At 39.7% G+C, this 13,691-nt stretch overlaps 1 protein-coding gene across 1 annotated transcript; it reads right to left on the reverse strand.

Annotated features, from left to right (window-relative positions):
• Positions 1-584: 584 nt before the first annotated feature.
• Positions 585-13,674, reverse strand: LOC117394824 (kelch-like protein 18). The gene is made up of 11 exons (XM_033993431.3): positions 13,479-13,674; positions 12,779-12,910; positions 10,449-10,579; positions 9,002-9,142; positions 8,445-8,643; positions 5,232-5,392; positions 4,124-4,260; positions 3,687-3,909; positions 3,295-3,399; positions 2,861-2,972; positions 585-2,369 (listed from the first exon to the last, which is right to left on the reverse strand). The coding sequence occupies exons 2-11, from the start codon at positions 12,908-12,910 to the stop codon at positions 1,983-1,985; spliced, it is 1,728 nt and encodes a 575-aa protein (XP_033849322.3). The 5' UTR covers positions 13,479-13,674; the 3' UTR covers positions 585-1,982.
• Positions 13,675-13,691: the final 17 nt, after the last annotated feature.

Here is a 13,691-nt window from a genome sequence, read left to right on the forward strand (position 1 = left end):
TGTCAGGGTTTTGTATGTTAATTCATGACTGCATTCAGATGCCACACAAATGCACATTCAGCAAGCCTTAATGAGATGGACACTGCATTCTGGAATTACTCCATTAACCACATTCAGTGACCTCACACATCAGCTGAAGTAACCAGCTATTACGCAACTTCTCTCCTACTGCCTGTTATAAAACAGATACAACAATAAATATTTCAGGGCCCATTTAAATACATTTTTGCCAATTGTCTAATTTAGTAACATAATAATCGTGGTAATCCACAACCAGTTGTACGTCTAGTTCTGACAATCATGCCATTTTGTGCCACTATCAGCGAGGTCTTTTGATATTTGTGACAGTATGCAAGTCACAGGCTTCACACATCATCACCTCACAGATTTGTTTATGTTACACAGCTCTCCTACTGATCACAGGGCTTATGATTCACTGTCAATGTTAATGGGAGGGCTGCCTCTGTATTTAGATTAAAGTCAACGTTTTGGAGCCATTAGCCAAAACTTCTGTTGGGCCATGGAAATTATGCAACAGAGATGTTTGAGGCGGTGATTGTCTGCTGAAGCAATTACGCCACATCTTTTTGGTTTAAAATAAAATACTTATGTTTACTGGTATCAACAACGTCCAATTCGGTAAGCCAAACAACCAGCTAACTAACACACACATTATATATAAAAACACATGTACACATAAATAATACAATTTATAGTTTGTTTTATTGTCCATTTGGTTTCTGTATTGCGGCATTGCGTACAGGCTTACTTTTATGTAACTGGTTTAGAATCCTTACATGTGGTATAAGAGATATCGTATATCTTATATTTTAATTGTAGTAAAGGGAACTATATCCAAAACCGCTATTCCTAAGCCTCCAAAAGCTTCACAATTCAACCTAAACACTTTCAGATGGGCTCCAGTGATTACTCCAGTGTTGTGCAGAGACAAGATGGCTTGCTGACGGTGTGCCAAAAGTATTCATATTCAGAATCTTATTATTAACACCTCATTTAGAGCAACTGGGTAATCAAACCATGACGTGCAACACAAACAAGATATGGGCGATACCCTCGGGTGACAAAACAATACAAGGAATAGAAATACTGAGCTGGAAAAGAAAGAAAGAAAGAAAATAGCACAAGCAAATAGCAAGAATAAAAATAAACAAGAATTACAGTAGGTTCACAGTAGTTCTTTCAACATTCAAGTTCCCTGCTTACCACCACCCAAAGCACAGGGCATAACAGTTTTTCCACAACCCTAAGTTTGTCTACAGTTTTAGTCTTATGACCCGATTTTAACTTTTTATTGATTTTAAATTCCTGAAACATACTTAAAAATCAGTGACGGGTCCAAGAAAACTCACAGGCTGTTAATTCCAAGCATCAACAATGTAGAATTATAGAATTTTACATAAACATAAATCATTTTAAGAATTATACATTGTATTTTAACAGGGTTATGAAAATGTTTTGGTAGTGCCTTATTTGGAGGGAGCTTCATCATGCTACTGAGCAGAGTCAAAGTCTTTTCTAATAGTGCTGGTTCACATTTGAACCTTTCCTTTCTCTACCTGCCTTGAAAACTGATCCAAAGACCGTGCAGACAAGACCCTGCAGTCAAAACTGACAGTTTTGCCGAAGGCTTTGTGATCGTGAAACCGTTAACAACCAGGAACTCGACAGTTGCAGCTAAAAATAACTTGTGATCGTTCCACTGGGTTCCACTAGGCTGTAATAAAGACAAAGAGACCCAGAAGAGACAAGAGGCTGGACAATCTAACTGGCTAGCTACTGTCCACCGGCCACTCTTCATTCTTCATTGCAGCTTTGTATCGGCCAGTCGAGCTCTCCAGGAAACGTACTGCTGATCTTTTATTTTATTTTTTTGCTCAAATAATCCACAAGGTCCCCCTCCGTTTTGGAATTCGTAAGTTAAGAAACAAAAAGTAAAAGAAAGTACAAGGAGACAGCTGGTGCTATATTGGGAGGAGAGGCACACACCCGACCCCAACGCCCCCTTCGTGACACACCATGGGGGCCATGAATGTCCAGGTGTTGGTCTCGGCATCGTACATCTCCACCGAGTTCAGGTTGGACTGGCCGTCGTAACCGCCCACAGCGTACAGCCGGCCACAGTTGGCCACGAGCGAGACTCGGCTGCGCCGCGTGTTCATGGGCACTAGAAAGCTCCACTGGTCAGCTGCTGAGCTGTACACCTCTGCCATGCTCAGGAAGCCTGAGCCATCGTAACCGCCCGCCACATACAGCTTGCTGCCCAGGGCCGCTGCACCATGGCGACATCGCTTGTTCATCATGCCCGCCACAGGGTGCCAAGAGGAGGTGTGCTGGTTGTAGTACTCCATCTGCAGGAGGGTGAGGGGGAATTACAGTGAGTTCAAGTGGTGAATGGTGAATGTTTCAAGTGAAAGGCAAAACCCTGGTTTCAAAGAGGACACATTAGTTAGACCTTTTGCCTGATGGTATTTCAATTGGGGAGACAGACCTAGTCAAAACATCCTCTGAGAGAGCCATAATAAAGTTTAAAGAAAATATAAAATAATGTATAATTTGATAAGAAGCTGAATTATACAGGTTGTTGTGACAGGATGACAGACAGCATCATGTGAAAGAGGTGGCAAGCAAGATATCCAAGTTGGATATAGGAAAAGGTTTTGTAATGTATTGTACATTTTTAAAATTACACATTATGGCATCTGGAGCATTTTTAATGGGTTATGTTTGAGTGGGTTCTAATTTGCAGCATCTTCAAATTGTTGCAGAACATAAAGGAAAAAAAAAACAGGCATTGAAATAAATAAACAAAACAAAATGAAATGAGAGCAGGCAGACTGACCGAGTTGAATATCTGCAGCCCATCGTGCCCCCCCGAGACGTAGATCCTCCCCTCAAACACAGTGACCCCGGCAGCGCTGCGACTGGCACTCATTGGGGTCGCTATTGTCCACCTGGGTAGAAACGCAGTCGAGTCAGCTGGCCGTAAACCACTGATCTGATTAACTTTTGCTTTCACATTCTTTTTACAATGAGGTCTATTTTAATGACAGTGAAGGATCTAAATGCAATCCGGATGCAGTTCCTACTACAGTGCAGTTTTTAGGAGTTAAGAAACACAGTCGCAGGCACACAACACCAAAACATAAACACATGATAAGTTTGTGAGGAAGCGCCTTCACATTTGACATTGCTTTTACATTTAATATGTATTGTTTATTTTAAAACTTTAGCCTTGATAGATGAAAAAGAATAAATTGAAAGAACGTGACTTACTTGTCTGATTCTGGCGAGTAACACTCCACTGAGCTGAGGGATGAATTTCCATCGTACCCTCCACAAACATAGATCTGTCCATCCACCACCACTGTTCCCATTGCACTGTGAAGCGAGAAGGAAAAGGATTGCAAACAGAAACTGCACAATTTAGATCTTGCAGACCGCTTTATAGACAGGCACTTCACAAGATAACTGCACGCAGCATGAAAACACCAGCTTAGGCACTTGAGTTCAGAGACAGAGAAAACTAAAAACGATATTTAACTGAATTAAAAAAAAACACAACAACTGTCTTATTTAGAAATGAGTCCCTGGCCAACATTGTCTTAGTTGGGACCATGTTGCTGGTGGTGCATTGTCCTGTTCAATTAGTGTATTCCCCTCCTCACCTTCGGTTACTGTTCATGCTTGCCACTCGTGTCCAGGTGTCCGTCTCTGGGTTAAACACTTCCACAGTACTCAAACGTGATTGGCCGTCATACCCTCCTATTGCATACAGAAGGCCATTCACCACAGCCACGCCCACCCGGCTGCGTGTCGTCGTCATTGGCTGACACCTCTCCCAGCGGTTGGCAATTGGGTCAAACATTTCCACCACGTTGAGGGAGTCACCTGCGTAAATATTTGCTACTTCACTTCACTTGGAACTTACTTCACTTAACGTAGTTCATTTGAAGGAGACAAGTTTCCTGCAATCCAAACATCTGCTTGTATGCATCTGGTATTACTTGGAGAAACAGCATGTTATAAACTACATATCCCCCATCTGTTTTTGTTGTTACAAGTCATCTGTAAGATTTGTTCCCATCCCTTCTTGGCAAGGTACCTGCAGAGTTGAGCCCCCCTACTGCATAGATCAGGCCAGCTATGGAGGTGCAGCAGCGCTGCCGGGTCTTGAACGCTGGTAGGTGTGGCCGTCGCTCCGGCATCAGGTGGTAGTCTTTTGCCTCATCAACTAGATCTCTGCAGGGAGAGAAGCAGTGTGTAACAGCTAATACGTAGATGTAATACTATTGTCTGATTATACATAGAAACACATGCCTATAAGTGGAGTTACACGTACATGACTTGAGAGAGAGAGACTAGGACTGTCCGCTGCAATGCCGTATTCGCTTGCCACTTAACCTTCTATACTCCATGTTTTCAGTAATGTTCTCTAACTTTCTAATACCTTTCAATGAGCCATGCAAACAGCTATCAGTACAGCAAGTACTACCTATACCTTTAAATCCCCCATACACTAGGATTTCTAACACTATGTGCACGGTGTCTTGCTCATATTGTAGGCTACATTAGCCACTTAGCGGTACTGGGCATTCAATATTATCAAATAAAATACTGATCTGACATAAACAGGAATCACTTCATCAAAACTGAATAAAGTCAAATGAAATTACTATTTTAGTGAATCTTCTCTAAACTTCAAGGGCTAAAATCAGATTATAAGAGTATAGAATTTATCTGTATTACAATACACCAGATTTGGCCAGAAAACAGATTAATTGGTTGACACAACACACTTACATCAATGGATGGTTATTTTAATCCTGTTCCCTATCTAGTTTCAAATGCCCGTTTCAAATGTCTCCTCACTTCTGCAGTTCCATTACTGATCAAGATCAACACAAGACTTCCATTCCCTGTCTCAAGCCAATCAGCAAACCAAAGTAAGAGATGTTCGAAGGTCCAGACTGGCTAGTCTCCACCTGTCCTTGCCATTGGTACCTGCAGCACGATGAGGTGAACTAACCTCATCTCACACAACACCCTGGGCTCCATGCAGTGGTCCTTTTATCAGATGAGTTTCTGGGAACGTGGTGCACTCACACAAACACACTTTCAGCTGGCTTCACAGGTAATCTAGTCCCAGATCATGGCTAATCGGGGTTTGTGAAACCATCTGCAGCATGCTCAGAGATCTGTCCCGCACTCACCTGCACTTGTGGCAGCAGCGCACCAGGTCCTCCTGCTGCACGCGGTCTGCCAGGAACTGTGGCCGGCACAGCGGCAGCCGGGTCTTGGAGAGCAGCTCGGGTAGGTGTTGCTCCCGCTGATCTCGCTTGTGCCGCACCCAGGCCAGTACTGCCTCAAACACCTAACACAGGTAGGCACCTTTAGTTAAGGCCACTTCTACAGTTTAGACAATAATGAAATTATTGGCAAAAAATTCAATCTTAAATCCTGTTTTAGCTTCCATTAATTGAGACAAGTTAGTAATTATTTCGCTCTTACTCACTCCCTTTCTTTTTAAAATAAAGCCATAGCCCAGTTCTCTCCAACAAGTAAGGGTGACAAGCAAGTCATTTTCTAATGCCATGGCACTTAACATGTAGCCCGAGTTATAGTTAGGCTTGCTACTATTCGATTTTTATTTTTTTGCCAAATCGATGATTAATATCAACGTTTATTTTTGAAAGAATTTACGTTTTTTTCTTTTTGGATCTTAATTTTTCAATTCAATGGGTGAAATCGACCTTTATGCTTAAAAAAAAAAAGACTTTTTATGCCATTGAGAAACGTCTCATTTAGAGAACCCCCTTTATCATATTCAACATGCAACAAAACCATGGTTACTAACATTCTAATTGAAATAACGTTTGGTCACAGCAAAGCTATACCTTGTAGACATATAGATCCTACACAAAAAAAAAAAAAAAAGTCTCAAATAAACTGTAGAAAACGCAGCATATAAAGTGTATTACACAGACCTTTATAGCATACATTTACAAGTTGTTTATCCTATATAAATTTATTTCAGTGAAACTCATATTTTTGGGGAATTCGACATTTAAAGAGCTTTACCGATTACAACTGAAAAGTAGCAAGCCCAGTTATATTTAAACAAGATGGAAACCCTGGCCTTTTAACACAAAAGATTATTAGATAATTAGGGTTTGTAAGAGTTACTGTGGATTTCATTGCATCGTTTAAGATATGACGTTTAAGCAGTTGTAACTAATTTCATTATAGCAAATATTTCCATCTTAAAACAGGACATCTGGTATACACTGGGTGAAAGAAAGAGTTCTCAGTTTGCTTGCCTCATCTTCCAGGAAGTCTGTTACTGCTTTACTTCCTTTGACAAAGCATCTTACTGGCTGCAAAGCAGGTCAGTCATTAGGGGTTGGGGACAATCTCACTCTACAGGTGAAATTACCCTGGAAGTACAAGATAGTCAAAAAGCATGGCTTGCAAACAGAGATTTCTTTAAGCTAGTGTACTACCAGATATCATGCTTTACAACAAAAATAGATGTTTGCTAATACATGTGTTTCTTTCAAAACTGCTAGTTATAAGCTACAATTAATGGTTTGCCCACAATAAACTAATTAAGAAAATGCAATCATCTTTATAATTCATAGGCTTCATAAAGTTATTTACTGCTAATCCCTTCAGCACTGTCTGATTAAATTTAATCTGTGCCTTCAATACATTTTATTAGAATATATTCTGTATCACATTTCTTGTTTGCTATGGCCATGTCTAAACTTAAAAACTGAATGTACCTTCTTCCAGTATAAATCCATAGAGTGAGGCAATGCAATGCACGGGCGTACAGAACTATTACTAGGTTTTTTTTTTTTTTTGTTTTGTTTTTTTTTGGGGGGGGGGTAACAGGTTGTTGCAGTTATGGAAATAAGACTCCTATTGCATAGCAGTTTCACACATTCTAGGTTTTACAACAAGCTACAGTATATAGGTAACACGCTCAGGTGTATCTGATTAAACTCACAGTCAAACCAGGAATGGCTCAAACTGCTAAGCAATGCAATGATTTCCATCCCTGAATTAGAGAGTGACATTAGGACAGGACTCCCACAGGGCCTGCGGGATTCCCATGATTTGGGGAATAAATTTTCTCTTTATGTTTGCGGGAATGGATGGAAATGGAAATGAAACTGGCAGGAATGGGTGGGACCTAGAATAAAGAGTTTTAAATCTCATGAGAACAGATGGGAGTGGAACTGAAGGCTGCGGGAAGAGCAGTACCGCCTGAATCGTTAACCACGCCCACGGTCGCTTTTTGTTTCAACCTATCTATATTTTCTGGAAAGAAAACAGTGATACCTATCCAAAATTTGCCATGGTGGCCAGCAGGGTGCTAGCAATTCCTGCAGCAAGCACTCCGTCACAGAGGAATCTTAGCACTGCCGGTAGAATGATAGAGAAGTATTCAGCTGAATCCAGAAACCGTTGATTCTTTTCCTTCAAAGCAACTTAGTTTTTACACAATAAAACTGAATTTAGAGGGCAAAATGCAAGTTGCAGTATGTCAGGGTTGTTCAACTCCTATCCCATAGGGCTGCAGTGTCTTCAGGCTTTCATTCCACCAGAGCTCTCAGATAATTAACTGGTCTACTTATCTGATTATTGAACACATTTAACACTAGTCCAGGCCTCAAACTGTGTAACAGGTATCATACCTTGTTTGCTTCAAGACCATTAAAAAAAACTGTAAGACCTAAACTAATTTTAAATAATTTTAACCTAATTGGATTAATTAAATTTATTGGGAGTTCAAGTTGGAGTGAAACTCAAAAGACTGTGGCCCTCAATTTTTTTTTCTTCTGTTAACACATTATGCATAATAAAACGGTTGAATTAGGTTTGTGTGGTTCTTGTTATTCTTGTAATAGGTAATATAGCAGTAGTAAATTACATTTTAAAAATTCAACTGGGAACAGGATGAGAATGAAAAACACAAGAAAAAAATGATAACCCGAAAAACATCCTGCCTGAAAGGTATGTCAAACACGCGAGAGGTCTTTTCTCTTTTTCTTAAATATAATGGGACGGGATAGGACAGGACATTTTTTTGACATGACAGGATGGGACAGGAATACAAAATTTTTTTATGTACGGAACAGTATGGGATTGGAACAATTCTGGTGGGACAGGATGGGAACAAAAATTTTAATTGAAACATTTTTCACAGGACAGGACATTTTTTTGACATGACAGGATGGGACAGGAATAACATTTTTTTTTTATGGACGGAACAGTATGGGATGGGAACATTTTTGATCAGACAGGATGGGACGGAACTCAAGTTTCATTCCCCTGTCACTCTCTACCTTGAATAATTGTGATAAATGTACAAGGATGCCACAGTGTACACCCATCTCCAGGACAAAGCTGGCTCTGACCTGCTCCTCTGCCTTGACATTGAGCTCGTCACGCCCCACCAGCTCCAGCACCTCCTCCAGCCCCAGCGCCAGGAACTCCTCGGACATGGACACTTCCACAAAGTGCTGGTGGACGAAGCTGTTGGCCGCATCGTACAGCACAGTGCACATCATGGCCTCTGCAAACTGACGCACGCCCAGGCAGTTCTTTGGGTGCAGCCTGAGAGAGGAGGGAAGAGGAAGACAGGAAAATGAGTTCCCATTTTAATAAGTGCTGATCAGAATTCATGTGAAAACAGAACCTTGACAGACAGTTGTCAGAGGGACAGGATGCCTCCATACCCCAACCCCCAACCCTCAACCCTCCCCCCCCCCCCCCCGAATTAGAATATACTGTACTCACTATGTTTGTGCTAATGAATATCCTTGGCATTAGGAAATTCCACATATTAATCTGTAATCAGACTTGTTTGTTGGTACGGACTGTTTTTTTTCACACATATCTTATTACGTATAGTTCACATTTTTTAATATGAATCCTTTACGCTAATTCATTGAGTGCCTTGTTTCTACAGTACCTCTCTCGGAGGAAGGTGCAGCAGGCGTCCTTGACGTTCTGAAGCTGCAGGAAACTGGCTCCAATCAGCAGGGACTGCACATTCTGCTGGTCTATCGTCAGGTCACCGTTGTAAGCAAAGTTTATTAGAGATTCCAGAGCACTGAGAGAGAGAGAGAGAGAGAGAGAGAGAGAGAGAGCAACTTTGATTCAGTTTTATATTAAAGGGTTGCTAAACAAGGTTTTTGTAATCAGTTTTCCTACATTTTGTCAGCACAAGCAATAATATAACTGGCCCCCTTTTTCTTTCGTTCAATTTGGAATATGCTGATATTTCAAAGACAACATTATTGATCATGTGCTTGTAGTTCAAACTCACTCTAATGGTCTAGAAGCAATTACACCATGTGACCTACATCAGTATATCATTATTTACTTATCATTGATGTAATTGATGTAAAAACACTTTCAGGGGATGTTTCCTATCTTTGTATCCACTTTAAGTCTTGGAAGGGAAACTTCTTGTATTCCATACAGTTCACATATACAGTTTTTAAAATTTCTAAAAATGTAATTTAAAAAACATTACTGAAAGACATATAATACAATTAAAAAAAAACAAACAAAAGATATCTAGTGGAATGCTATAAGACTATATAAAACCTGCATTTTTAAATATTTTAAATTTTGTTTTTATTTAAAAAGCCATGAAAATGTAAAAATCCACCAACAGAACTGCAAGATCACTGTATATATTTTTAGTCTGCACTTAAACATGGAAAATAATTCCAAAGTTGTAGTGCAATACTTGAAAGTCACGCAAATGGTGTTTTTTTTTTTTTTTTTTTAAACACTACCAACATAAGCCTTGAAGTACAACTCTTGATCAAAGATTTCAAGATAACGTGCTGTAGTGGCAGATTGACTATTGACAGATTCAAAGAAAGGGGCTTAGGGATTTATTTTAATCAACCAATACCCCACCCGGGTAGGCCACAGCCTGATTTCAGAGCATTTTACAGCACTGGTGGAACCCCCTAATTACCCCTACAAATGAGTAAAATGCTCTAAAAAATCCAGCTGTGGCTTATCCTGGCAGGGTATAGCTAGATCAAATCAACCCCTTAGTGTTATCAGATACACAAGTTTCAACACATTTCATGGTAGGTGTGTGCGTAGGAGGTCAGGGTTTGTTTGGAGAACTTATGTGGTCAAAAAACTTGAAAAAAAAACATACCTTATGAACATATAGGCCATGCCCCTAATGTTTAAATATATACTTTGAACTTAAATCAAGTTTTTAAAAGAACTTTCAATGCAGGGGCATTATCTTTAGCTCCAACTTTCATTATTGTGGCAATCAATAGGAATAGTAAATCTACTCTACATGGGAGTCGGGTCCTTATACCCACTATGAAGAAACATGTGTGTGAGTGCTAGTGTATCCACGTCTACACACGCAGCACTACCTGGGGTCCATGCCCTGCATCACAATCTCGTCCTGCTTGCACTCCATCATGTTGTTGGTGAACATGGCGTGGAAGTATGGGATTGAAGCAGCCAACACAATCCTGTGAGCACTGAACTTGTGATCCCCGACCTGAGAGGGGAAAGAAAGAAAGACAAACAGGAATGTACTCCCTTGCGGTTTCAAGCCTATCTGGCCTACTGGCCCAGTTACCCAAACACATGCTCTAGAATATAGATTAGCACTTCCACTTACTGAGAAAAGTCAATAGATCAATAGGGACAGAAAAGAACTGGCTTTTTTCACAGACACCAATTATCAGTAATTCAACCTTCCTAAGATAACACGAGGTAGCTAAAAAATGCTAATCAGTATATGTGAAACAAGACCGGTATACTTACATGGAAGATTTTGACAACAGCATTATTTTCTGAAAAGAACGTTTCACTTTGGCATACAAAAAGTCACCGTAAACCTAGCCAGTACTGGTACTTATACAGGACAAGCAATTGTATTGAAGCCAGGTTCTCTATGGGTGGTTTGTGATGTTGGACTGACATACTGTACAGTAGTAAAGGACTTGCTGACAAAGGTATTCGTCAGTACAATAAAGGTGGTTTTAATTATTAAAAAGAAATCAAATGTGTTAGTGTTCACCCTATTGAGCTGTTTTAACTGACCTACAGGTTTTGCAGTAGACAGGCCATACAGAACACGGAGAAAAAGAAAGAAAATTGACGTCCAAGTTATTAGTAAAAGAAGAGAAAGATCATGCACAGTTCCTGTAAATAACATGCCAGTCACACAATCCAATTTTACTAGTTACTGTATCCATTTAAAATGGTTGAAAACTAAATGTAACAGGTGGCAATACACTATCAGATATTTACAGTTTGTTCTGTAATACTAGGCCTACATCATTATCCACCAAACAGAATATCAATGGTTTTACATTTGTGATTAGGTTTAACGTGGAGAGGACTAAGGGTGTCAAGTGCAAGGAGAGAACAGAAGCCTAGAATAAACCACAGTAAAAGTGTAAAAGGTGCTCGAGCAGAGTCTAAACAACAGTGTCACACCACCCTGACGAAGAACTGAACCAACAGTTTAGCAATTATAGAGGGGGAAGTTTCAAGACAGAATTTTTTTTAACTAATCTGTGTGGGGGTTATCTCCCTTGGACAAGAGAAACAGAGGTCTAAATTGTGCATTTTAAATTCCTAAACCTGATGCTCACCTGCTCTCCTGCTCACATGGAGCGGGGTGCGTGTCATGTGATAGGTCAAGCCTAGCTAGAGAAATGGCCTCTATAGCTGTTTTTACAAAAGGTTTCACAATGGCTGCTAAAGAAGGTAGGTATAGTGCGAGTACCTCTATGCAAGCATGCACAAAGGGACTACCCTGGATAAATATAGACTGGATAAAGACTTCCTCAGCTGTACAGAAACTTTTTTTTAGGAAACAGTGCATACTTGAAGACTAGCCTCTGTGATAAAAGGATAGAGGCTACTAACATAATAAAGACCTGCCTGCCTACGTATACACATACACACATATGCAGCCCTGCCAGCGGAATCAGCTCAAAAGTCAGAATAACCCACCATCAGCACTTTAGTGCTCTAAATTAGGTTAAATGGAGAATTTAACCATTGGCAACCAACACTGCTGTACTGAGAAATATACATTTTGTACAGCATTTCTGATATTGTGCATGTATTAGTATACCCTAAAGAGTGGTGAAAATTATCAGACAAAAACAGAAAATGTTATAATCATGTATTGTAGTACTGAGCAAACCTTTTGATACCCGTATCATGAAATTCTTTAATCTCACTAAAGCCTTCGGCATGCTGGCTTTTTGTGTTATTCATCATTGGCTGGCAGGGGTACAGTGTCTGTTACATATTACGAAATATATGAGGGTGAATTAATTACGTGACATAATTGTATTTACCTGTATTAAATTAATTACACAATTTGCCGATTATTATTATTTTTTTTTTTTTTTTACAGCACCGGTACATACACTTATTATTAAATTACAGTCGATCAGCGGTAGCTACGATATACACAGGCCCACAAATTGTGTACCAACTGCCGTCGGGGATATAGTTATGTTCTTAAATATGACATTCATAATTTTAAAAGCATTTGATATTATTCATAAGCCCAAGATATAATAACACAATATGAACAGTTTTCCACCGTTACAGAACCACTCTATCTGACTACAAACAATCCATGACAAAACACACACACACACTCCCTCTGTCCGTCCCGGTTTTTGTTCATTAAAACTTGTATAAACTGTTTATTTTGTTCAGTTTGTACCTTCAGGGTAACGTCACAGAGCTTGCCCTGTCTGCGGATCTCCTCCATCACCTTGTAACCGCGGTTCGGCAGGTCGCTGACCGTGAAATGCATCAAATCCTCCAGCTCCTCAAGCAACATATCGTCCACCATCTTCATTTAAAAAAAAAAAAAAAAGAACTGGTATATAAAAACGCGGAACAAAATACATTGAGCCACTCCTCTTGCCGTACGACAACCTTCCTGCGTGTTTTCTATGCTTAGGTCTTCATTCGGTCTGCGCGTATTGTATAGGGTTTCAATAGAAAATATTGCTCAGAATACTGTAGTATAGAGATAGCAATGTATAGTTCGGTGGAGGCATTAGCGCACCCTCAAAGACATCAGATAATATTGTGAAATAATATATTGTTTATATTGTACGGGATTGACTTACACAGTAGCCCCAGAAAGCATGCACAGTATGGATTCACTGTACTTTCTTTATTTTGTTATTTTCTTTCTTTAGGCAAACACACTGTTCAAGGAGATGAAACCAAAACGTGCAAGTGCAATAAACCTAAAATGCTGAAGAAGAGTTTGCCAATTTATATTTGCAACACTGAAACCATTTTATTAGCTGTCTTAGGGTTTTTTTCTGTAAAGTTAAGGCTGAAAGACAAGAGTTATTAGCACATGTACCATTCTTACTGTTCTTGAACTTAGATGAATACACTCTTACCTTTGAAAAAATAAAATGCAACCCCAATTCACAAAACTGTAAGGGCTGATTTAGGGAATTTAGTGATTGTCTAATTCTAAACCATGTTTTTCAGTTAATAAAACCTATTTTACTAAAGCACTGTTAAAGCTAAGAGAATATTTATGAACACTTCTCTTAAATCAGGCTTTGTAAAGTTCAGAGAATAAGCCCCAATGTACAGAAGTAGCAGGC

The sequence above is a fragment of the Acipenser ruthenus genome, chromosome 3, assembly GCF_902713425.1.
Source record: "Acipenser ruthenus chromosome 3, fAciRut3.2 maternal haplotype, whole genome shotgun sequence".
NCBI classification, from domain to species: domain Eukaryota; kingdom Metazoa; phylum Chordata; class Actinopteri; order Acipenseriformes; family Acipenseridae; genus Acipenser; species Acipenser ruthenus.